The sequence below is a fragment of the Pistacia vera genome, unplaced genomic scaffold, assembly GCF_008641045.1.
Source record: "Pistacia vera cultivar Batoury unplaced genomic scaffold, PisVer_v2 Contig36, whole genome shotgun sequence".
In the NCBI taxonomy this organism is placed as follows: domain Eukaryota; kingdom Viridiplantae; phylum Streptophyta; class Magnoliopsida; order Sapindales; family Anacardiaceae; genus Pistacia; species Pistacia vera.
Window position 1 is genome coordinate 1,016,777 of NW_022196179.1, and position 24,642 is coordinate 1,041,418.

Here is a 24,642-nt window from a genome sequence, read left to right on the forward strand (position 1 = left end):
AATAAGGGTGACAAAATAGTTCCTAATAACAAATCTAAAAGCTCAAATAATTTTAGGCTATGGGACAGTTTCTTCAATAATTGATCAAACCTTGGTTCTTTATATATATAACTGTTCCTAATGTTAAAATCTGCAATATTAGTGTAAGATTATCACTCCTGCACCATGGTAGGGCCTCAATTGGGTATAGTTTTTTAGGTTTTAGGTTAATATTAGACTTACACTTTTGAGATTGATATTTTTTATTCCAAACATATTAATTGTCAAGGTTAGTTATAAACCGATTAATTCCATGGACCATGACAATGAATTAGGTATTGAATAAAAGCTTCTTACATTTCATTGATTTCTGTGGTGGAAGAAGGTGATGTGACAGGTGAGATCTTAAATAGTAACACAAAAACTGGACTCTAAAATATAAAACTTTAATTGATGCACATGAAAATCAAGGTACTTGACAATATTTACCATATTTTAGAGGTTAATGATAAATACAGTTAATATAGGGGTAATAAAGTTTGACCAAATTTTTGGGGTTTTTAAAAAATAACCACCTTCAAAACCCAGGACTAAAAAACAATCAAATGCTTCTTTTGACTTGAATACTATTGACATATATAGCTTCATCTTAACTTTATTCTGTCCTCCAACATCATCCATAATTTAACACAACTTTGTTGAATTAATTAAAGCTATGAGAACAAGATTTTCACTTAAGTACCATGTTCTTTCTTTTGGGTACAAAATTTTTGTAAATACTCATTTTGGACTTTCTTATGTTAATTTCATGCTTAGATCTATGTTGTTTAGTGTATTAGGTTGCTAATTAATTCCTCAACATTATTAATTATTATTATTTTGACATTTTTCCATTGTAAAGAATATGCAAATGGTGATTTGGGCATTTTGGTAACTTATGGTGGGCAATGGAAGATAGTGGACAATACTAGTCTCACTTACATACATGGGTAAGATACCAATAAATGTCAAATATGAGAAGTTGATTGAAAAATTTGGTGCCCTTTTAATTCGGTCTTTCATCTTCTCGACTGCCCATGCTGTTAGATATGTGTTTCGTCCTCTACAAACAAATGGACTTGTAATGTAAAAAATTCATAGTCAAATTATAACTCAATCACAAATCACCAACAAATATGGTCATTCCAATCTCATTTTGGTTGTTGCAAGATTTACATCCTTGTCTCATGTGCAAAATCAAAAAAACCATGTTTGGCATTAGGGAAAGGTTGTGTACACTATAATGGCAGTTGGAGGATAACCAATCCTTCTACTTTCACTCATGGTGTCACGCAATTTGGTAAAAAAAAAAAAAAAAAAAGAGTTAATCGTTCTTTAAATCATGACCAACACTAAAAACTATAAAGTAAATTTGGTATTGACAAATATGCTTATTAAAAGCTCCACCTATAGCCATCAAGTAATACAAGAAATGGTTTTTGATCATCTATCACTATACAAGTAATTGTACTTAGATTGTGATGTTCCAAGTGACACAACTAAAGACTCTTCTCAGTCTGGTCTATTATCAAGATATTGTCTGTTTTGAATTCATACATACTCTTAACTTAGATAATGTCCAATTTTTGACAGGTAGAGAGAAACACCTAGTCCATTATCAAGATATTATCTATTTTGAGCTCATACATGTTTTTGAGTTTCACGCAAGCGTATTTCACCAAAAACAAGTTTACTAAATCAGGTGGACCTAAACATTATAAACTAAGTGATGTGGGATATAACAAACTCTCTATCTTATGGACATCCATAATGGTGTTGATCGATTATGGGTTTACATTCATAGTTGTAAATGCTTTAGCTTTTGGTATGATCATCGTCACCTTAGGTCGATATTTTTCCATATTGAGAGAATATAAACTTATTCTAATATAAACTCTTTGACTAGTTATCTTCCTGGTCAATAAAACATGTGTATATCGGAAGACATAGTCCTACATCATGTTCAAGGGTAATATAAAACCCAAAACCTTTGGAAATTCAACTCTTTGAAATTCAAAAACATGTTGCTCTTTAGGAATTGAAGCTTCAGCATAAGATTTAGTATATGTCTCTTTTGATAGTTGACTATCAGTATATTGGTTAAACAATAAAAGAATAATTTTCTTGAAATTCTCAAAACAATAAAAAAAAATATTAAAGTCAACCGTTATACTTACACACCAAACTAACCTTATGTGATGCATTGTCTTTTGGAAAATAAGTTTTAATTAGATTAAAAGGATACTATTAGATACATCTAAGATATTTTCTATTCAATAAATTAGAGTAATATTTAAATGACATTTAAGTATGAAATGTTCAACAAAAAATTGCCATTACTTAACTACCACTGGATGGCCCAACAGTCAACTAGGACTTTTAGGTGTATTACTTAAGAGGTCTTGAGTTCGATCTACTTGAGTTGCTAATAGGGGTGACCACTGAGAGAATTTACCCGGCTGTTAACTTCAGAGCTCTGGGAGATTAGTTGAGGTGCGCGCAAGCTGACCCCAACACCCCCAGTCACCAAAAAAAAAAAAAAAAAAATTCCAATTACTTTCTAATTATGGTTGTTAATCACTTAGCACACATTTTTAACTAAAGAATGAAATATTATACTAAGAAATTAATAAGTCTATGGTATAATATTTTTGTTTTATCAGCCATAGGGATCACACATTCACATGACGTGCAAGACTCAACCACCATCGCGGCTAAAAGCCCCTTGGTTATCAAAAGAATTCTAAGTGTTAAGTATCAACCTAAAAACTTTCATATCCATAATCTAAGATTCTTACACATGATTTTACTCTAATATACCTAAGAAAGGATGTCTCATCACAAATCACCCTTTACAACCATATGTCCTTATGGGAGGCTCATCCATCATTTTACCATATTTTTGCTTTAATATTAATGGTAACGACCTAAGCTCCCCAAATATAATTAGGGGTGGGCAAAAAAATAGGGCAGAATTGAAACCCACGAGCACCCAAGGTTCCAGTTCTAGTTCCTACCCGAAATTGACTCTCATGGGGTCAATTCTGGTTCTAATTTTTTAGAACTGGTATTTTGTGGTTCTGGTTCCGGTTCCACCACTACAAGAACCAGGAATCGAGAATCGAAACCGGACCAAGACTCAGGTACTTGGGAAGGAATCAGATTGAACTATAATTTTTGTACATTTTTGTGAATAGTAGAGAGTAATCATAATTTTCCCAGGTACTTGAAATCGGAACCAAAACCTGTGTTTCAAATTCTGGTTCCGGTTCCATGGGATTTGGGCAGGTACCCAAACCTGTCCACCCCTAAATATAATATTGTCCACTTCATAATCCTTACCATTGTATTTTTGAGTTTTCCAACCCAAGTAGCCCGCATGTTTATCAAGGTAATCCTATGTATAAATAGTAACCTAAAAGCTCTCATGTCAGGCTTGTGTGACTCTTACAAATACTCTTGCTCTTGTTTCCTTAATAATATCACTATTAAAAATATCAATTTCGTCGGAGTTATAAACTATATTAAACATATATCATCTTCTTTTATCGTGATAGTTGATGATACTCTCGATATGCTTGATAGTAAAATTATTGAGTAGATCAACAAGGACAAACTTCAATCATTAATTTTAGTTATTTTTGTTTTTTTCTAAAAGTATATCTAGATTGACTAATAATGTAAGAAACATTGAGACAAGTTTATATTATTTAATCTTATTATCCATGACCAAAATAGTTTTCACTTCTTAAATGTGTATCAAAATAGTTGATTAATGGATAGATATCAAACCATGTGACCCGACCCGACCCGACTGTTCACTTACAAAAGAAAGAAAAGCAGAGGGTCCCGGGAATATTTATTACTCAACAATTCTCATTCATCAATCCAGCCATCCTAAAAATGAAACAAAGTAATTGATGTCAAACAATCTCTCTCTCTCTTTCCTCTGCAACTAAGCCCAACATCTCTTCTCACTCCTGTCTCTCTCTTTCTTTCTTTAACCCAACTTTTTTAACACTTTTTTACTCTCTTTTTCTGATGCACCACCATCAAAACCTAGGGTTTTTTATATCTCTCCCCCACATTCCCCCTTCAATACATTACAATACAAATACTGTCCTGTTCACTTTTCTTTCCTGTCTCTTTCACTTTAACCCATTCTTTCCACACTTACTCTTCAACCTAACTCTTCTACTTGCTTCCTCCTCTTCTACTGTTCCTCTAATCTTGTATTTTTTTGCTTATTTTTTCTGTTTTCCAAGTGTTCGATCTAGTTCCCCTGAGAGGAGGAGGGCTTCTGGCTTGTGGGTGGTTTTGGATTCAAGTGGGTTTGTAGAAAGAGAGTCGACAGTGGTGTTGAAAAGGGTATAATTGATTCTCATTTCTCTGGCTTTTTTGAACCATTTTTTTTTTTTTTGCTTTATGGAAACGTACATGTGAAGCAAATTAGCGTTGAACGTGACTCAATTTATGGGTTCTCAGCTTTGTTTCTAATCTCTTCTTATATTCATCACATGGGTTCTCAGTATCTTCTTCCTTTGGGCTCTTTATTTGCGAGAAGCCTGTGAAATCACCGGACATTTTTGTAATCTTGGTAGATCAAGCTAAGTTCAGGGTTTGATAGTGGCGTCAACTATGAGAAGAACACGTTTTACGATTCATTGTTTGTAGTTTTTTGATTGTATTGGTGATATGGAGGATATAGGGCTAGTGAAGCAAGGTTGGAAGTGGCTGCAATCTCAGAAAAACGTGTTTTCGCGAGCACGAGTGGGGCTGGGTTGTTTCAGGGAGAAAGTGGGTGTGTTTATAGAGCGGCATTGGCCGATGGTTTGCCGTGGCTTTGCAAAATTATGTATGGTGCTGCTGTTGTTGGTGGTTCAGTGGAGGAATTGTTTTGTGAGGGGCTTTCAGTCAATGGTCAAACTGGGTTCTTCTTCCTTGTTGATTATAATGTGGAGCTGCTTTCTTAGTCTGACTTCTATGTCTTGCTTGCTCTATGTACTTCTCTGTATGGTATGTTCTTGATTCTTCGTACCTTGTTGCTTTTTCGTTTGATCTCATAAATAAGTGTTCAAGATTTGAATCTTAGTTTGGTTTCCTTATGTAGTTTTATGTATTTATTTTAAGTGGGTATGTATCAATACGTTTCCATAAATTTATTGTTTTGTGGAGGAATTGTTTTGTGATGTGTTAATAAATGTTAGTCGGCAGTAGCTTTTTTGGGTTTTGATATCATCAGTTCATTAATTTATTATTGTTATTATTTTTAATTTGGTAATTTTTACAGTTGAGTGCCCTAGATTATGTGGATTGGAACTGTGGCAAACTCTCTGTGATAAAGTTGTTTAAAACATCTATAGTCTTTTCAATCAGGCATCTCTTGTTCCCTTCAACATGTTTCAAATCTTTCTGTGGTTCATTGTTTATTCTGTCTCTTTTCCATGTTTATTTGTTGCACATATGCTAGCTCAATTTGTTGAGAGCCTTATTATACTTGGAAGTTCCTCATAGGCTAAAATAATGTTGTGAAATTTAACCTTTATTTGTGTATAGTTACTAGTTTCAGTTTGATGAGGGCTTTGACATGTTTGAACATTTCTCCTAGGATGAATAAATGTTATATAATTTTGGAGAAACATGCTCTACATTTATGGCTTAGATCTCTAGTCTAGGACAGGACTAGTGGTATTTTGATTGGGATGGAATCTTGGAATAAATTTTCTTATATATACATAAGGGCAACCTTTCAATCTGAAAAATTTAAATAATTGAGTGATATTATATTTTTAGTTCTTGTTCAACATTTAATTTATCTAATTTCTTATTTGGAGAACAAAACTCCATCGTTGAGTTTAATTACACATTACTGTGCCTTATCTTTCTTTTTTGAGAATTTTCATATTGTTATATTATGTGCCTGGTTTTTCCACCTCTCACCTTTAATATTTTCATGCTTCCAAATTATTTGACTGTTGGAAATAGTTGTTCTGCTGATGACTATGGGTGTGAAACTTAGTATTGAAGTGAAAACATGTAGCAGATGACATCAGTGGATATGTGTTGACTTAAATGATATTTATAGTTGCATTGGCTTTGTGCAATTGCACCTATCTAATTAAATATCATTTTATTAAAATTAAACATGAATAACTCGGGCTAACAATTGGCTCCAATGATCCAGGGAGCTGCTGGAGCTGCTGTTCAGTACTTGGGTTACACTCCTGGGCTTTTTATTGTAGGCTTGTTTGGTATTTTGGTTTTATGGATGTATGCTAACTTTTGGATAACTGGAACGTTGTTTATAGTTGGAGGTATGCCTTTTTTCTTGGCCCTTGGATTTTGTGGTTTTAATGTTCATAGTGCAATTGCTCATAAATAGTTTATCATTTTCTTCTGCCTAATATTGTAATTCAATGCCATTTGGATGTTTTAGCTATTGCATTGATTATACTGCATTGTATATTTTGCTTCAGAAATACAAAGCAATTTTTCTCTATGAATTAATGTTTTATGCTGTCTCTTGCTCTATTTTATTTGTTTTTCATAAGATGTAAGATATAGTTTACATATTTATTCCAATATTAATACGTTTTTGTAATGTATGTAAAACCTTTCCAGTTGTCATAATGTTGAGTTTAGAGGAAGTTGACATGTATTGCAATTTGAAAACTTTGTTGAACTCTCAAGATAAATGTTTTGCATATAATGTATGAGTATGAGCAAAGGCTTTCACCCTGAATATTCTATTGACCACAGAATGAAGATTTTGCCTGACTCTCTTATTATTGTAACAAACAGGTACTTGAAATTAATAGTTTTGATTAACTTAGATATGGGTTGCAACTCGGTCTGTTCAAGTATACATGGATTTGGAATGAGAGACTTCCATAACTTAGCTGCCTATGTTTAAGTTATATATTCTTAAGTGTCATCTGCAATCTGTGAAGCAGATTATTGTTTGCAGCTTGCATCATTGAAATATGGAAGGGATATTTACAGGATGGTGTGGAATTTGTTTCTAAGAGGAAATATTAACTCAGTTTACAGCAATAACTTAGAACAGACCTACCAAAATAATAATAATAATAATCTTAGAACATTACAGTGTCTGCATCTCCCAAGATTCTGGAAGAGAAATATCACTGACTTGTACTGCTCCTGTGAGAATGAATATTTTCTGGAAGACTTGGAATGATATAGCATATGATATTTATCATAGCTACATGGGAGAAAAAAAAGAGGAAGATATGTAATGCCTTCAGTATGCTAAAGAAAGATGGCTTGAAGAGGCAACTCTTTGTTAGATCTTCAGTTAGGCTGATATCACAGTGGTAACTGAAAGAAGTGTGACGGAGAGTTGATTTTTCTTGTTATCAATGTTAGATGACTTGATATGCATTTTGGAAAGGCAAAAGAAGTGGTCAAACTTAATAAGAAAATAGGAATTAGAGAATTGATGGTAAACTTCATTCTTAATTATACTAGCGCAAAGCACTAAATCATTTTCTTAAGAATATGAGTAAAAGGAAACAGAAACTGGAATAGAATGAAGTATACACTGAATGTTTGTTTGTGTATTCTTCTTTTCAGTGGGTCCATTATTTATTTACAAACATGACATTGACTCAATTTCTTGGTGTCCTCTATGGCTTGCATTTTCTGCTCATGGTTTTTCTACTCACTAAATTTTGCTTTTGTGCACGAGTTCTCCTGTTTGTCTAATTTATTAGAGATTTCTTTTAAACTTGGCTTGCATTCATCACTAGACCCAATGGTCTTGGCAGCGGGAAATTTGTAGCTATATCCTGACTTATTCTAAGGGGAAATCAATTTATCAGTAATTGGTTGACTCCACAATAACAAGTGCAAATGCATTTATACGTTAAAAAGAGTGCCTTTAGTAAGCATACAATGGCATGGGAAGTGTATGTTGTGTTCATGCTGCATTTCTGCATTCCCTTGATTAAAGATGTCTCCTTGTGTGCATGATCCTTTGAAGTTTTTCTGGAAATTGGGACATACATTTCTTATATTTGTCATTTGTCCTGCTCAATTTCTGTCAATTTTAAGATATTTTACTCTTACTCTTTAAATGCAGGTTATTTGTTTTCCCTAAATCATGCACGGTTCGTGGTCTTAATGGCAACTATTTATGCTCTTTATTGTGTCAAAGTTCAAGTTGGATGGTTTGGTGTTTTCCTCGCAATAAACCTTGCGTTTGTCTCTAATGATCTGTTGAATTATTTGCTTCAATTTTGTGATAATGTGAGTGAAAACGCACGCTGTGAGGAGCCGAAAGAATCAGAAACAGTCACAGAAGATGAGTTCTCTGGAGGATGTGAATTCTCTACTCCTACTGATGAACCTGAAAAATTGCACTCATGCAAATCATCCAGCAAGTCAACTGCTACTTCATTTGTAATTAATAACCAACAAGAGACTTCTGTTAAAAAGGTTGTGAGAGAAGAAATAACCTCAGCTGATGAGATGAAAAGAATATTAAATTGTATGGATCATTATGAAGCATTAGGTTTTCCTCGCCAAAAGAAAATTGATGCTACACTCTTGAAAAAGGAATATCGGACGAAGGTATAGCTAATTTTTGTTGTTAGAGATGTATTCATGTCTCTTTTGGTAAATTTAGATTTTATTGGTCACTGTTGTTCTTTACAGATTTCAGTTTTGATTGTTATTTTTTTAAATAATGAATTAATTGGAAGTTGCCTTTACTAATTCAATTGAAAGTGCACTATGATGCAAGTCTCCTTTCAAAGATTTGTTTTTAGGAACAAATGGGATTCATTTTCCTATTTAGTCAAATTAATTAAGTATGGTATATGTTGTGGAATAGAATCACATTGTTCATCAACATTTAGTTAATTTTAGTTCTTTGTATGTTTTTGCATTCATGCATGTGCTCTTACTGATTATTTTCAATTTTATGTTTTGCAGGCCAAGCTCGTTCATCCTGATAAAAACATGGGAAGTCCTTTGGCTAGTGATTCGTTTAAGAAACTCCAATGTGCTTATGAGGTATAAAGCAATATATAGAATGTTCTTCTATTTGCTTGTTTTTTGAGTTTTGTGGTTTCATCTCTTGTATCACTAAAATGAAATCTCGATTAGTTTAATAGGCAGGAGTGATTTTTTTTTCTGCTCTTACTATGAGTATAAATTTGTAGGTGCTTTCCGATTTGACAAAAAAGAGAGATTATGATGAGCAATTGAGGAAGGAAGAGCTGAGGACTAAGAGTGTTTGTCAGAAATCATATGGGGCTTCACGGCAGGTAATTGCACATGGTGTTGGTTTTCATTTGTATTTCTTGGCTATATTGACAAGCATCAAAGTGGTTGCAAAAAAATTCATAGAAAGGCAATGTTTTAAAACCCAACCGGGGGTGAAACCCGGCGAAGTTGCCGGGTCCCTGGTTGCCCGGCCGGTCAAACCGGGTGACAAAATTTTTAAAATTCAGCAAATACACCCCTGAAAATCACTGTTAAGTCTCTACAGGTTTGAAATTTAGCAAACACACCCCAAATGCAAATTGGCAGTCGATTGGTTGGCGGCGGCGACACCCGAAATACAATCTTGATCATCCCTTAAGCTCATTTCTTAAAAAATCGACCCAAGATCTAGTCGAAATTGAGCAGATTTCACTGACTTCGGCGTCGACAACCCTCCCCATCACCCCCAAAATACTCTCCTCTGCCTCCCAACCAAAACCCACCTCACCCCATCCCTGTTAGCCTTGCCAATCACTGACAAAAGCCAGCTGTTGCCACCGCTTGTTTTTTTTTTTAATTTTCGGTCGATTCACTCACCAGAAATCAACTCCGTTGCCACCATTGCACTCACAGGCACTTTCCCTTCAAAAGCCCTAACATCCAGGTCTTCAATTGTTTGCTGGTCATCATCCCAATTTTTAGGGTTCTCGGTGAATAGTGAAACAAGTAATCCAGCCCGGTGAAAGCCCCGGGTCTTGGTTGAACCAATTCAACCAGCCGGGCCGGGCCAGGTTTAAAACAATGTAGAAAGGAATACTTAAAAACATTTATGTTTGCAAAACACTAGTAGTATATGCAAATCTTGTTTTTGAATTCATAATATAACACTGGGTCTCACAATATTAGTTTTCTGCCCTAATATTATAGAAATTTGGGTTCTAAGGAGAAATTTCACATGGTGTTGTCCATGCATGCTGATTTTACATTTTTGTTAATGAGAGAATTAATTTATAAAGTACGGTGAGGTGATTCCAGGGGCAAACTACAAATGGAAAAGTAGGGTAAGAATTTTTTAAGTAGCAGGAGGTGTTTTCTTCGAATGCAATCAATGCCTGTCTGCATATGCTATGATAGTAGATCCCCTCATGCAGAAATTTGTATGTCTTTAAGCCAATCCTGGTGGCTGAGTCAATTCTCTGATGCAAAGTCATAACTATATTGACAAAAATCTCAAAAGCTTCTCTTATTCAAGCAGGATTCTCCAGATTACTGCTCTGAGGAGTCGAGGCGCATTCAGTGCACTAAGTGTGGCAATTCACATATATGGGTCTGCACCAATAGGAGTAAGGCCAAGGCAAGATGGTGTCAGGTCAGTCTTTTCGGTTTTGCTCGGTTTATGTTAACTCTCAAATGAATCTTCTTTTGTGATGTTATGGATTTGTGAGAGAGCTTTTTGGCTTCAGGACTGTTGTCAATATCATCAAGCCAAAGATGGCGATGGATGGGTTGAATACAAAGGTTCATTGGCCTTTGATAGGAAACAAAAGGTACATTATTTTTCAAAAAGACCTTTATTTCCTTATCTGCAGTTTTTAAGTAATTCAGCTTTATTATTATATGGTTTTGAAACTTTTAAATAGTTGAAAACTCTTTCTGATGCTCTTGCATTATGGGGACTTCTAGTGAAAAGTATTCGGGTACAGAGTAATAGACTTCTTAGTTAGAACAGGCATCCAAATCAATTCGCCCAATAAAAAGTCACGGCCCTTTAGAATGTATGCATGAAGGTATTCTTACATATTATTCCTAAGACGTGGTGGCTGATTCCTTGGAATTCTATTGAGATATTCAAATCACTCATCTAGCTGCATTTTGTTATTCCCTTTTTGGTCATCATTTTCTGAGTTTAACATTCCACAGAAGGATTCTTTGAACTTTTTATTTATTCTGTATGGGCATGTAAGTTCATCAACTTGCCATTCATCAAAGACTAGTACCTGCTTATGAGGCTGTGAAGAGTGACTATTCCTTTTTGTCTCCATTAAGCTTGGTATTGTTATTAGCATTCTTGTTTTGTATTTAAATGTCTGCTTCTAACATCAATTATTAAGTGAATATTGTGGCATTTTCTTTCATTTTTTTCCTGTGATGTGACAGGTTTTTATTACTATGATGCTTAGCAATTTGATTTTGCTGTCTTTTAGGTGGAAATACCCCGAGCTTTTGTTTGTGCTGAGAGCAAAATCTTTGATGTCTCAGAATGGGCTATCTGCCAGGTCAGTGATTAAATTTAATGTGTAATCACTTTGTATCCTTTTTCCTGATTTTGTTAAAGAGATTGTGGAAGCCATAGGTTTAAGTTCTAACTGGCTGGGAGGAGCCAAAAAAGGGAGGAAACATGTTATAAATGGGGCAGAAACTCCAGTCTTATTAGTATTTCATAGCCTGAAATTATTCCTTGCAGGGCATGTCGTGTAGGCCTAACACACATCGCCCAAGCTTCCATGTTAACATGGTTGGTTTGGAGAAGACACAACGATCCCATTCAAGCAGATTCCCTTGGGATTTGGATGCTGAGATGATGGATGAGGACGAGGAAGAATTTGAGCTGTGGCTTCAGCAGGCTCTCGCCTCTGGCCTCTTTTGCGAAACCTCCAAACGCAGAAAGAGCTGGAGTCCATTCAAGTTGAATCAGAAAGTGAAGAAGCAATGGAGAAGAACGTCGACCTAAATCACTCAAGTGAAGGGTTTTCGAAAGTCTTGTCATCCTTCACAAAAAGTAAAGAACCGTCTCCTAGTGGAAGAATCCGGTTTTGACAAAAGAGGGGTTTGAAGGTTGAGATGAAGAGAAAGCTTGTTTCACCAACCAAATTTGTTGGATGATCCAGGAAAAGACAGATGAGAAACACAGTAGGGTGGGTTGTTTTAGGGCATTTTTCAAGTATAAAGCTCGCAGCCCTGATTGAACAAAGTTCTATTGACCTGGAATGAATGAATGCACTTGGGTTGCAATCTTCAATCTTTGTACATAATTTGTCAATAATTTTCTAATATGCATTGGGACACCTTTTTAACTGTTAGGTAAATATTACCATGTAATTCTAAATTATATCCATTATTCTCTTGTTTACTATAGTTGTCTGCTTTGTCCCAAGATAGGGGGTTTTAAGTTTTATGTTCTCTTGGAAATCCAGAAGAAACCTTGTTATTCCACTAAACCTCAAGTTCCAGATAAAAACTATTAATTAAAAAGATGGTTCAGATTACGCTGGGGATATTCCTTTAGATCCCTGGGGTTTAGTTTAGACCAATAAAATCAAAAAGTAACATTTAGGTCCCTAAAACCACCCATTTAGTCCCCGTAAAATGAGAAGGTAGTTTTTGTCCCTTAAACACAGAACACTGGACCAAAGTGTTACTTTCTGATTCTAGCGAACCAAACAAAACCTAAATCTTTGCGAATGTGTATAAAGTAAACAAGTGTGAGCAACTCGAGCTCCTATTGGTTAGAGCACGTCACCTACACAAACCCGACCAACATTAATTCACATTCACCTATACGTACTCTTTTCACACGCGATGAAAAAATCAAACCCTCTTCACTCGCTTTAAAAATCCAACACGAGTCAGGAAAAGGTACTTACAATACGCGAGTCGCTTTCACTTCTCTACCGCGGCTGGCTATAGAATGTCCTTTTAACATTTCCTTAACCGTTGGCGACATTACAAGGGGTGGCGCGTAGTTTCTGAATCTAATTCTAATTAGTACTAAAACGTGTTGTTGACATTTCTCTTTTGGAGGCTTTGATAATATCGAGCTGGAGGATTTGATGATATAATTGAGAGATTTTGAATTTGAGATGGTGAAGGAGGAGATGAGTAGCGGTGAAGGAGAAATCAAGAAGACGCCGACGACGAAGAGGTGGCGGAGATGGTCTTTGTGGACGGTAGCATTAATCACGGCATTGATCGCTGTCTTGTTGGCGACGGCAGTGAAGACGGCTGTAACGTCCGGAGCTGCTTCTAAATCTTTTCTGTTCAGTAACAATGACAAGTCCTGTCAGTGTTCTTCTCAGGTATTCTTTCTTTACTTTTCATTACAACTAACAATGATTATTTTTGTTTTAGTTATGCTAATCTTAACTATTAATTCAAATATATGAACTATCATGGCATGTTATCGGAATCTCGTGCCGGTAACGGTAATGTTACGGTAGAATGACCTTATTTTGTGCTTTAAGTGGCGTAGACTTTAATTCGTGTTTACTTTATGCAATTTAGGGTTGAGTCTGGTTAAGTCGATGTTATGATCACCTTTTCTTTTCAATATCAGAATGCGGTAATCGTAAGGTGAAATGATAATGTGAAACTCATAGCGAAATAGCAGTTGAAATATGATATAGATATAGATATAGATCGCGTTCTTGTAATCTAGAAGTATAATGTTGTAAATCTCGTGTTTCACGAATGCAATCATATGTTTTAGACTCCAAGTAAAGTGCAACAAGCGTTTTAACTGTTTTTGTTTTTGGAAAATCTTTTTTTTCAAGTACACTATTTAATACATGTAACATATGTTAAAATTGGGAGATTCAATTTTTATAGTTTTATTAGAGAATTATATTTCAAAGAACAATAGAGAGCTGCTAGTTGCACTGTAATTGTTTCTTATTTAGTGCAGGTACGAGAAATGATTCCTTTAGCAATGTGGAGATTTTGTATGGACTACTTAAAACTGAGTTGTGGCTTTTTTTTTTTTTTGTAGGAATCAGGGAAGTATAAGGGCATGATTGAGGACTGTTGTTGTGATTATGAGACAGTGGAGAGTGTTAATGCGGAGGTTTTGCACCCTCTGCTACAAGAACTTGTTAAGACTCCCTTTTTCCGATACTTTAAGGTCTGGTATGCGCTATTATTTAGCTCTGAATATGTGCAGACTGTGTTTGAATAACCTAATTTATTGTTTCTTTTAGTGCAATGAATATTATAGAACCATGCTTCTTAAATTGATTCTTTTGGGGATGAATGAGGATGTAATGAAAGATTGTTTTTGTCTTCAGTAGTCTAATATTGAACAAGATGGACTGAATATAAACTGAAATGATTAAAAGACCATATTTACTGAAAAAAAAAAATCATTTACTCTATTGAAAGTGCTAAGAAAACAAGTAATTTGTGAAGCATCATAATTTATTAATATTTACTATGGTGGCAGTACATATGTAGGTAAATTTATGTATCAAGATTTTCTCAGTTATAGAAGGGTCATTTAATTTCAATGCAAAATGTCTCTTAGGATGGCTTTTATTTTCTCTTCTGGTACAGTATTCTAGTTACTATCATGTCAACCAACGAATTGTGGATATTTATTCTCTTTCACCAGCATCATTTTACTTGTAGGTCAATTTAGCAGCGGCTTCCTTTATTGTTCTCTCAAAGTACATTCTGAACAAACACATTTTGTGGGTTTTGTTCTTGGGAGTTAGGAGGACATGGTTAGTCAATGTCAGAAAATACTGTGTGATTATAGAAAACTTACACAATGTAATGTCCAAAATCAATATTTATTCTCTCAATGTCGTTTGAAATGGTATTATGCTTAGGAAATTCTTTAGCCATGTATATTTATTTTCTTGTTTCTTTGGTTTCTGATATCTTTCTTTCCCATGTAGGTTAAGTTGTGGTGTGATTGTCCCTTCTGGCCTGATGATGGAATGTGCCGGTTGCGTGATTGCAGTGTCTGTGAATGTCCAGAAAATGAATTTCCAGAACCTTTTAAGAAGCCATTCCGCAATGGTCTCCCTTCAGATGATGTGATGTGTCAAGAGGGAAAGCCTGAGGCAGCTGTTGACCGCACACTAGACAATAGAGCTTTCAGAGGCTGGATAGAAACAGATAACCCATGGACAAATGATGATGAGACTGATAATGGTACAACTACTTTTAGAATGCCTACCATATAATATTTGCTTAGGTGATTTTACAAATCAGCAGAACATTTTTGAATTAGGGATAAGACCACAAATTCATATAATTGTTTCCTTTTGAAGAAATCATGGGTACAGTAGACTTATCTTTGGTGCACCTTCTTGGTGTTCTCTTTGGATGTAATCTGGGTAAATTGCTTTCATGATTATTGCATAACCAAAAGATGCAGCATGGCTACAACTTTTTATTGTCGTTTTTGAGATGCATGTTGTTTGTTTTAATGAAGTTTTATTGAAAGAGAACTTTGCAGAGTGTATTAATCAAAATTTTAAATTGCAGGTGGGATGACATATGTAAATCTTCTGCTAAATCCTGAACGTTACACTGGCTATGCTGGTCCATCGGCTAGGAGGATATGGGATGCTATTTATACAGAAAACTGTCCAAAATGTGAGTTGATATCTTTTTGGTTGATCATTGTGCCAAACAACATGCTGAAATGAATTTTGTTATATACATTTAGGATGCTTTATCTGAGTCAGTAAATTTATAAATTGTCAAGGCTGATTTGACCATACAAAATACATACGAGGTTTTGACTGCATTATGAAGAAACCACTGGAAAGCATTCTTTATTGCCTTGACCCTCTGCTCCTACATTAGTGTCTCTTTTTCTCCTTTACGGATCAATTTTGTTTAAAATGTTTGCACGTTTTGCATATCCTGATTAAAGAATAATGAATTAGGAAACATAGAAAAAGAAAAGATAGTGGATGATTTAGCTAATTGGTACACTCTGTTTTTTGTATATGTATATCTGCTTGCTGCTCTGTTCTGTTTCTTTAGTAAGAAGCTCCATGTTCTTTCTATAATACTATGGAAGCCTGATATTTTCATATTAATCAAGTTTTATTGATTATTCTGCATTTAATTATATATAGGTATTTGTAGTGAGATTCAATATAGGCTTGGCCTCATTACTGCTCTGATTTTATGCTTCTCTCTCTTTTTGTTCTTTCCTTTTGTAATATTTTCTGAGGTAATATTGTGTTTGATTTTGTGCAGATTCATCGGGAGAGATATGCCAGGAGAAAAAGGTTTTGTACAAATTAATATCCGGTCTTCACTCTTCAATTTCAATCCACATAGCTGCTGATTATCTTCTTGATGAAACTACCAATCTGGTCAGTATTCTACATAATGCTATTTGACTTTATAGTTCTTTCTCTTTTTACTATATATTCTATGATGGGAGCAATTTTATATTTTTGAGGTGATTCCATATTGTGTGGTATTCATATTATGTGTCTTGCTCCTGGTTGAATGATCTAGATCATTTCTTCCATAGATAATTATATATTCACATAATATTTTAAGGCATAGAATGGCTTTTAATGAATAAAATTCTAGCTGCATCATTCAAACTTGTTTTTTGCTTAAAAAGGATAAAAAACAATGGTAAAATCAAACTTTTCTCCCTAAGATATTACTTTTTTAAGTAATATCAGTCTCACCTAGATTTCATACTTGTATTTCGCTCTTAGGTTTTATCTTGATATCTTCCTGTGTACATGGGTTGGGCCTTTATGTTCTTTTAATAAAATTCACCTTTCTTTTTTACCATGCACCCCACCCCATCCTTCTCCATACACAAACTCAAATTAAATAGATCCCCCTCCAACGTTGGTATGACGCAGATCCCTAACCTGTTACTTCCACTACAAGAAATTTAATCAACTAGGCCATCCTCTTGGTGATAATAAAGATTCACATATGGAGAAAGTAAATTAAAATACTGATGAATGTTTGACTTATTGTATGACTTGTTATTGATAACTTCATCCGTGACGCATGCAATTCTTTTATGAGATGTTATACTATAGCCAAAATATAATCTGTAAAAGATTTTGTTGTTTTATCGGTTAATTTGGATCTGACATATTCTGTATAAAATTTCAGTGGGGTCAGAATCTGGAGTTGATGTACGACCGTGTTTTAAAATATCAGGATCGTGTAAGAAACTTGTACTTCACTTTCCTTTTTGTTCTGCGCGCGGTGACTAAGGTGAGTTCTTCTGGCCTAGTTTTTGTGTTTCCAGGTCTTCTACATATAAATTGGCTTATCCGCGAGATTGATGTAATACCTTAAAATTGTGTTGCAGGCAGCAGATTACTTGGAGCAGGCTGAATACGATACTGGCAACCATACAGAGGACCTCAAAACACAATCTTTAATGAAGCAGCTACTTTACAATCCCAAACTCCAAGCTGCATGTCCTGTTCCATTCGATGAAGCTAAACTTTGGCAAGGTCAAAGTGGACCCGAACTGAAGTTGCAGATTCAAAAGCAATTCAGGAACATTAGGTTTCTTTCTTAGTCTCAACTCATAGTTATTTATCTATTTACCTTACTAACAATGGAAACTCCTTTATTGTGTGTGTGGCTCAATATTGACTTCTAGCAACGCTTAATATTTCACCGAATTTCATTGTAAATCTGTGTAAATTGTGTATCCTGCCATGTCTATTGCAGTGCATTGATGGATTGTGTTGGCTGTGAGAAGTGTAGACTTTGGGGAAAACTTCAGGTTCTTGGTCTTGGCACCGCATTGAAGATCCTCTTTTCTGTTGACGGTCATGATCTCCAAGTACAACGCGTGAGTTTTTGCTGCTTTTACAGTATATGTTGTCGCATTGTCTAACTGCTTGCAGATCTTAAATTTTTCGTTTTTGACTTATTGGTATGCAGTTCATATAGTATTTGCTTAATTTGAATTGACCTCTCTCTCCACATTGCTGGTTTCACAGCTCCAGTTGCAACGTAATGAAGTGATTGCTCTGGTAAACTTGCTCAATCGACTCTCAGAATCTATCAAATTTGTGCATGAAATGGGGCCATCAATTGAGAGAATCATGGAAAAGCAGACAGTTGAGCCTTCTACACTTCAATTTAGCATCTGGAGAAGAATAAGGGAATCAATGTTTCGGCTTTGGTGACAAATCCACTTAGCCTGCATATCCATTTCATCGCCTTTTTGGCGCCATCCTAACAGTTTTGGAAAGGTAAGTTAAAAACTCAGATACATTCCCACCATTAAAGAGCTGTAGATCAGAGTTTCAGAAACTTCTTTTTGGAGGTGATACAAATGTACACATGCATACAAAGTTAAAAAAGAGTCTAGAGCAATCATAAAGGAATCAAATATATTTTAATAACTTTGGTGTTTACATTTTTATTTTATTGTAAAGTAAATGAACAATATTAAATAGTTTCAGCAGATTAACTGAATAATTCCTTTTGGTTTTACTATTATGTTTTAATTTTTATTTATATAGTGAAATATCGAAGTGGGTGAATGTTAAAATACTAGAGGCTCTATACCAACTTCTACTTTTGTCATAAACTAATAAACAATAAAGATCGGCTTAGAACTTAATCTCACAACTTTTACGTGGCAGGTCCTAGTTTTTTGTTGATGAGTTTTGAATTTTGGGAAATTCATCAGCAAAACATTGAAATAGAGAGTTTGTGAGATTAGGTTATAAGTGTAGATTGTCTGTAAATAAAATCCGAGCTCTTGATTTGACCAATTAATGTGACAATGATCTATTAGGGTTTTTGTTTATCTTGATTTGTCAAATTAAATACTAAAACTTTACTGGAAGACGGTGAATCGGCGGGTTCGAAGAATCGAAAGGTCCAAAAATTGTTATCCTCAAGTAAATGTTTCCCTTAAAACTATTTTCTAAATTACAATTAACTCATACATAAATTAAGCAAAACCCAAGAATTAAACTGATCACAAGAATGTCATTCTGTACATTAATAAATACAAAGATTCAAACAGATGACAAGCATCATCTTAAAAAATCACACAAGTCAATTTTTTTGTTTTGTTTTGTGTTCCTTGTATCATACAACAAAGAAGCACAATAAATGATAAAATCACAAACTATTTTCAGTAAATTATATCTAAATCCTGCTAACTGTTCCAATATTCCACCCTCTTTCCTTGTCCTTGTGACTCTGCTTTTGCGGAATTTCCTTTGTTCCTCCTCTTCTCCCACTGCCCAACAACACTCTATGTGCCATCCTTCCTCTACTTCCAATCGAGATTCTAACCCTCTCCATCCCAACATTCACACCGCCGCGTCTAAAATGTTGCTGCATCGGAGTTTTCATCTGCATTTTCTTCTGCAGACTTCTTCTCAATATGCTGCTCAGCTTCTTACTCCCACTTTTTATACCCTTTGGACTATTACAATGTACTATTTGTTCCGGTAGGCTTCCATCACTCTCTTCCTTCTCATCATCTTGGCGTGTTGGCAATGGTAACAATGCCGGTGGGATTTGAGCTGAGGTTGGTGCAGTGGAGAGTGGTATTAGAGAGTTGCGTCTTGGAGCTGGCGCAGCTGGGATTCGCCATATTGCTGGGCCAAGAGAGGCTCTTCCTGTTCTCTTTGGTAATAATCTTGGTTGTTCAGCCATCTCAGGGTTGTTTTCTTTTTCTGTTGGATTGATGTACTTGACTATGCCATCAGTTGGAGGAAGAAGTATGGGAGGCTTGTAGTTGTTATTTTCCATTAGTGGTCGAGCAAGATTTGCTTGCTCTTTAATCATTGTATTAATACTTGCTGGTTCATTGGAATTTTTGAGTCCTGGCACCCGACTTACAAGTGGCGGCCTTGGAGGCGCTGTAGTTTGCTCGTCTTGCTGTTGTTTCAGATGTTGCTCGGCTATCTTTGTGTCCACATGTTGACGAGCAAGCTTCCTCTCAACTAGAAGCTGCTGTTCCAGTTCCTTTACCTTCAAGATGTACAAGATAAGACTATAAGTTTACCATGTGAAAGAGAAAAAGAATAAAACTGCAGCTGCTGGGTTAGATACACAAAGTCCCTGGAAAAGTACCTTGTCTTGCAGGCTCTTGATTTTAAGGTCTTTGTCTTTCAACTTCAAGTCCAATCCATGGATTGTTTCCTCCATCTTTTTGCTTTGCACATCTTTGCTCTTTAGTTCTTGCTTTGTTTTCTCAACCTTAAAAACAGATAAATTCATGATTTTCCAAAACCAGTCGACAATCGCGCACGACACAACTTTGGAAACAGATCATTTGTGAAATTATTTCAGCAAAGAACATGGGTAATAAGAAGTCATTTTTACCATTTGTTTGTATCTCAGGAATTCGGAATTGTCTATCTGCTTCTTTGCAGGACCCAACTCTATCCCTCTCACTCTACTTGCAAAGTTCAGTGAGCATAAGGTCTCGCTAAAGTCGTTCTCACTAGGACTGACTTGGACAAACATGAGTGTCTTTGAATCTCCTCCTACCAGATATAATTCCATTCATCAGGTTTTCCATTTTTATCATATTCAAATAAATTCTAAATTAACTAAATATTCCTTTAATGGTAAAATCCTAGGAGTAGTACCTAAAGAGTCTTGAAGCAAGTGCGTGAGCTTGGAATTCCTACATTGCAAAGAATGCGAAGAAAAATTTAGAACAAAGAGACAGATTGTGCTGCCGATTGCACATTAAGAACCAGTAATACAAGATGTAACCTGAAAGGGATATGAGGGCTTTTAGTTGCAAGAGCTGATATAACATCGCCAAGTGCTGATAATGATCTGTTGATATTTTGAGTTTCCTTTAGACGTTCTCCTTGCACTTCTGTCTTTGCAACTCGCTCACTTCCTGCTAGGTCCACCAACCATAGCTTGCTTTTCGTGTGTTCACCATTCAATAGATTCTCTCCCTTCACCATCACACAATGTAGACTGTGCATGGACAAAGAATTACATACTAGTATTCAGCACTGTGTATGAGCAGATTTCACAGAACATATATTACACTGGATTTAGTTTAGGTGTGATATAAACGTACCAGTGGGATCGACTGCTGTGCTCATTGGCATTGGTTGCGCCAACAGCCCGTGCATTACTGCCAGTTTGTAGAACTTCCCATACCTCACTGATGTTACTTACAGGTGCTTCAACCAATCCTGGGACATGATGTATTCCTTCCCCTGTTTGGCGTACTTCAAGCCTACAAGAAAGTTTTAGTATAATAAACAATGCCATCATTCACAGTGGTCTCAAATATTTTACAGATATTAGTTAAAAAAAAATAAAAGTAATCTCTTACAAGCTTGATGACCTCTTCATCTACACAAGGACTTAGAAGCAACACGTGCATGAAAATTTATCTTGGGTGAGGAATTTTCACCAACTTTGGGAAGCAAATTAAAGAGAAAAACTGGTAACCAACCTTTTTGATGTTGCTCCTGGCTGAGAGCCTACCACCAGCAAATCTCTGATCTGCTCATTGTAGACTTCTAAGACGCTCACAGAAATATCATATCGATATAGCTTCTCTCTCTCCTTTATTGTGCGAAAAAGCTCCTCAAGAGTTCTAAAATTTACCCCACGGGCTTCGTTTGTTCCCTCCATTGTAAACGTTTTTCCAGTTCCTGTTTGTCCATAAGCAAATATGCAGACATTGTATCCATCTAGAACTGAGGTTGCAAATGGAGCTGTGTCTTTGAAGACATCAGCTGAAGTAAACAAAAAAAAAAACGAAAAACAATACAAAACTCTGTTATTGAAGTAGCATTGTATTTTAGTGAGGCAGTAGATAAACTATGGGTAGAGGAAATACCTTGGTCTGCCTGGGGCCCAAAAACTGCATCAAACTTAAAGGTCTTTCTTGGAGCCCCATTTGACATCACAGTGAGCTCGCTGTCTTTGGCAGATTCAAAATCAATAGTCATCACACTTCCTGCTGCAATTTCTTCAGTATTTAGAGGCCTACATCGGCAAAAGACTCTTATGTTTCCTGCAAATGTACATTGTAATATATGTGAAGCCTCATCAATTTCCTAATAAAATTTCAACCTCTCAAATTTTAGATCAAACATACATCTAACCTTTCAACTCTAAAACCTTGTTATATAGTTCTTTTCGTTCCTTGGTGCCTTCCACAAATTGAATCTTTAGATGTTCATACATATCTACTTGATGCTTTACTGTTAAAATAAAAACAAATATTAAAAAAAACTGTAAGAAAAAGTCAAAAGAGGAGAGAGAGAATTTATGACTAGAAAGTAAGATGAATGATCAAGTCATTACTTTCAGACTGAACAATTGAGCTCATTTCATTCATGTCCGCAAGGCATTTCTTATATGTGGATGCCTCTTCAGCTAGCTTTATGTGTTCCATCTGCATAATCTGTAAAACGAATCTTTTAGAACCAATGTAACTGCAAAGCCAATCGAATATTAAACAGATTTCTTCAAAATTTATCTTTTCAGTACCTTCAATCTTCTTGTCAAGTCTCTCAAGGATGAGAACCATCTGCTCTTCTCTTTCACTTGTCCCTCAATGGCAAAAGCTATAAATAGCCAAAATCAATCCCTTATCTTATATATAGTTTAATATAAATACTGCTCATAGCAACAATTTACATACCCAAAGATCCCACATGCATTGACTTGCGCATGAGCTCATTTTGTAGTTCTTGTAAAGAGTTCCAAGCTTCTCGGCATTCTTTACTCTTAAGTTGATTCTCCATTCTAAGCTCCTCCAACACCCTTCTTGCCTCTACTAATTCTTTTTTCTGATACTCATAACTTCCTTTCAGCTTTTCATAGTCTAATTCAACCTCACAGTTCACACCATCCTGCAACGTAATGCATGAAAAGCAACGAAAACCACAAAAAATTTAGCTGCTCTTTCTCCCTGGCTACTCAAAACTAAAATGAGAAATATCATAGGCTTTCCCTACTTTTTAAATTAAATTGTCGTAAATCTGAATCGTTTCAAGATTCATTATAGTAAGAGAATCATGATGAATATCAGAAGAGAATCCTGAAAAAATTTAAAGATTCAGATGTAAATGTTATGAACACAAATCAAATTGATGTAGTTTCAAAGTGGCCTTACTTTTGGTGATTCGGATACAGCCCCTTGGGACATCCTCAGAACTTCCTGCGATTCTCCAAAATCTGATACACATACTTTCAGATTCAGTCTACAAAGATATGGACCAATCAAAGAACAAGAAAAAACTACACCAGCCTAAAGTGGGGTACCTGCATCGATGCTTACAACTGGAATGTGACCTTCTGGTGAGTCTTCTTGAGCTGTTAATGGAGGATGAAGCTCCAAAGAAGATTCGGGAGACAATTCTTTGTTGAACGATGAAAATCTTACGGTTGGAGTCTTAAGGGTGGTGTTGTTGTTGTTGCTATCAGAGCCTTTAATGCCATTCTCTAAAGAAACCTCAGTAGAGTACTTACAGTTACTTCTCTCCAAGATCTCAGGAGAATCTCCATAGCTATCAACCTTGGGAAAAATATCAGGTGAACCACCACCACATATCACTAAATCAGGAGATGTTAAAGAAAATCCCAACATGGACTTACCTGAAACAAAATAAAACTATTAAATTTCTTCAACCAATTTTTTTCTAAAACATAACAAAATCAATTATTAACAATTGACCAATTGAACTACAATAACAACTACCATTAACTGATTCCTTTGAAACCTGGTTACCAAAATTCCGCATATCATTTGCTTCAAAGCTTTGATTTTTCCAAGAAACACCTAGACAGATAAACTAAAATCAACACAGTATTCTCTAAAAACAGATAAGTGTACCTCAAAAGTTTAATCAGGTTCAAAAAAGGAAACTTTTCAAAGAATTACAAAAAAAGATTACCATCAACTGAGTCATTTGAAACCTGGCCACCAAAATTCCGCATATCATTGGCTTCAAAGCTTTGATTTTTCCAAGAAAGACCTACAAAAATAAACCCTAAAATCAACACAATTTTCTATCAAATCCCCATTCACACTGCACCCTAGAAGTGAATATCAGCTTAAAAATGTAAACTTTTCAAACAATTACCGTCATTCGAGTCACGACGAAGAGCAGAATCAGCCATAGTTACAGATACAGAGCTTGGAGAAGTATTGGGACTATTATTACTACTATAATCTGCCAATTAATAAAGAGCTTAAAAATCCATATAAAAGAGAGATCAAATAAAGGGTTAATTTTGTGTTTTTTGAAGTGTTATAAACTTACATTGGTCAGAAGAGATGTTTTGTTGTTGTTGCCAAGAAACGTCGGTGAGAAGAAGTGGGTCATTCCATAGATCAAAATTAATGTTAAGAATTTGATCTTCCTCCATTGATGATAATAATTAAAGAAAAAGATTTGAGTTGATTTGATTTGATTTGAATGGGCAATCAATTACTCTTTTCAAAAGAAACAATAAAAGAGTGAAAAAGAGAAAGTGAAAGATTTTTATTTTTTGGGAGATGGCGTTGAATTTTTGTTAAGGAAAGAACTTGAATTGAATCGAATGAATGAAAGAAATGTGTTCGTTATGAAGAAAAAGATGACCGTTGTTTTTTTGAATTTTGAAATTCGTTAACCGGGCCTATGATGATGATCATCATCG

General features: G+C 35.3%; 3 protein-coding genes across 4 annotated transcripts; 2 read left to right on the forward strand and 1 right to left on the reverse strand.

The window, feature by feature from the left end:
• The first annotated feature begins 3,936 nt into the window (after positions 1–3,936).
• LOC116139915 (dnaJ homolog dnj-5-like) lies at positions 3,937–12,376 on the forward strand. Its single transcript, XM_031425556.1, has 9 exons — positions 3,937–5,034; positions 6,203–6,332; positions 8,120–8,610; positions 8,974–9,054; positions 9,204–9,308; positions 10,502–10,615; positions 10,710–10,793; positions 11,451–11,522; positions 11,711–12,376. Exons 1-9 carry the CDS (start codon positions 4,714–4,716, stop codon positions 11,975–11,977), a joined length of 1,665 nt encoding a protein of 554 aa, XP_031281416.1. The 5' UTR covers positions 3,937–4,713; the 3' UTR covers positions 11,978–12,376.
• Positions 12,377–12,986: 610 nt separating this feature from the next.
• Positions 12,987–18,480, forward strand: LOC116139897 (endoplasmic reticulum oxidoreductin-1). The gene is made up of 9 exons (XM_031425529.1): positions 12,987–13,322; positions 14,012–14,143; positions 14,919–15,177; positions 15,514–15,624; positions 16,240–16,358; positions 17,134–17,238; positions 17,336–17,538; positions 17,707–17,830; positions 17,982–18,480. The coding sequence occupies exons 1-9, from the start codon at positions 13,107–13,109 to the stop codon at positions 18,168–18,170; spliced, it is 1,458 nt and encodes a 485-aa protein (XP_031281389.1). The 5' UTR covers positions 12,987–13,106; the 3' UTR covers positions 18,171–18,480.
• Positions 18,481–18,964: 484 nt separating this feature from the next.
• LOC116139908 (kinesin-like protein KIN-14Q) lies at positions 18,965–24,410 on the reverse strand. 2 transcript variants are annotated; one of them, XM_031425543.1, is made up of 18 exons: positions 24,264–24,410; positions 24,084–24,173; positions 23,895–23,975; positions 23,699–23,779; positions 23,263–23,595; positions 23,114–23,175; positions 22,640–22,850; positions 22,486–22,562; positions 22,300–22,399; positions 22,098–22,196; positions 21,830–22,006; positions 21,440–21,725; positions 21,056–21,217; positions 20,734–20,949; positions 20,604–20,641; positions 20,335–20,498; positions 20,083–20,208; positions 18,965–19,980 (listed from the first exon to the last, which is right to left on the reverse strand). In XM_031425543.1, exons 1-18 carry the CDS (start codon positions 24,367–24,369, stop codon positions 19,147–19,149), a joined length of 3,243 nt encoding a protein of 1,080 aa, XP_031281403.1. In that variant the 5' UTR covers positions 24,370–24,410; the 3' UTR covers positions 18,965–19,146. The 2 variants fall into 2 exon arrangements, with proteins under 2 accessions (XP_031281403.1, XP_031281405.1); XM_031425545.1 differs by lacking the exon at positions 23,699–23,779.
• Between the last annotated feature and the right edge of the window lie 232 nt (positions 24,411–24,642).